Below are 1556 nucleotides of genomic sequence, written 5' to 3'. Positions count from 1 at the left end.
TCCCAATTCGTCAGTCACGACTGACGTAACGTAGAACGTGACTGACTGAAAGGGAACGTCTAGGTTACTTGTGTAACCCTCGTTCCCTGAAGGAGGGAACGGAGACATTACGTTCCGTCGCCACAGTTGCTGTACCACCGCTGTACGGCCGGGGCACGTAGTCTCGGCTCCTCAGCGAAAAACTGATGTGCGTTCGCTCTCCTTTTTTTTACCCGCGCTGCGGGGCGGGATGCGCGTGGCGAAACACGCATGCCAACTGTCATTGGCTTGTTTAGTTAACACTCGAAGGTGATTGGGCTCTCGGGCGAGATCCCAATTCGTCAGTCACGACTGACGTAACGTCTCCGTTCCCTCCTTCAGGGAACGAGGGTTACACAAGTAACCTAGACGTTACCTACAACTGATAAAAAATTATTTTATGCAATTTTAGTATTCAAATGTTTTAACAATTGTAATTTAATTTAATTTAATTGAATTTAAAAACAGCTCAGACTTCTGTGGAAGAGGTGGAGTATTCCGATGCAATATTTACTACACACAGAGCTCAAGATTCGGTAAGATGTGTTTGTTGACCCTCTAACTCTGGCACTCTTTATTCTAATTATATTATAAAAAATAAAAAAACGTACCCCTTTTAGACTTGCACTCTATTAATTTACTAACTGCTTGTTTTCTTAAAAAAAACAACAACGAACACTTGCTTCTCTATTTTTTTGTATTCTATCGTTTTCTTTTTATTTATTATACAACTAACAAAAGCAAAAAAGGCCTCTAACACTAGCTTGCTCTATTCTTTTTCTATTCTATCTGTTTTATATAATAATAAAAAAAAACTTGCTACGTGTTAGTTCACCCAAAAATAAAAATTAGCCCATAAATTACTCACCCTCAAGTCATCCTAGGTGTATATGACTTTCTTCTTTCAGACGAATCCAGTCGGAGTTATATTAAAAATGGTCTTTGATCTTTCAAGCTGTTTAATGGCACTCAACGGGTGTTGCAGTGCATGAGTCCAAAAGAAGTTAAATAAAAGTGCCTCACACGGCTCCAGGGGGTGAACAAAGGCCTCCTGTGGCGAATCGATGCATTTTTGTAAGAAAAATATCCATATTCAAAACGTAATAATCAATTGAATCTAGTTTGCGCTTACTGTTGTAAACGGAAGCAGCTCCGGGCAGATGACGTATGAGGTTGGCGTTCCGCATGCGCCGCTCAGAAGTGACGAACGCGGAAGCGCAGCGGAGAGATCTAAACAAAAGAACGGTCACTAATTAGAAGTACAAAACGAGGATTTGTAAAGAAGAATGTCAGAGGATTTCGATATAAGCCAAGAGGAGACTGGTTTTCCTTTGCTAAAGTAAGGAAACTTTGCTTCCTTTGCTCCTGTTAACAAACGTTGGTTTTCACGAGACTCAACGGCGCATGCGCAACGCCGACCTCATACCTCATCAGCCGCTTCTGTTTATAACTGTTGGCGCAAGCTACATTAAAGTGATTATTACATTTTGAATATGGATATTTTTCTTACAAAAACGCATCGATTCGCTACAGAAGGC

The 1556-nt window shown here is 40.8% G+C and overlaps 1 protein-coding gene across 1 annotated transcript in view; it reads left to right on the top strand.

Moving 5' to 3' along the window:
• LOC107570604 (uncharacterized) overlaps positions 1-1556 on the top strand; it is a 19977-nt gene that overhangs the window by 13837 nt on the left and 4584 nt on the right. The window contains exon 5 of the mRNA XM_016256848.1: positions 487-554. Coding sequence (XP_016112334.1) covers positions 487-554 — 68 coding nt within the window. The remainder of the gene's footprint in view (positions 1-486; positions 555-1556) is intronic.

Source organism: Sinocyclocheilus grahami, unplaced genomic scaffold (assembly GCF_001515645.1).
Source record: "Sinocyclocheilus grahami isolate Dianchi unplaced genomic scaffold, SAMN03320097.WGS_v1.1 scaffold1482.1, whole genome shotgun sequence".
NCBI classification, from domain to species: Eukaryota; Metazoa; Chordata; class Actinopteri; order Cypriniformes; family Cyprinidae; genus Sinocyclocheilus; species Sinocyclocheilus grahami.
Note: the sequence above shows the minus strand (reverse complement) of the source record. Positions and strands in the feature narration are given on the sequence as shown.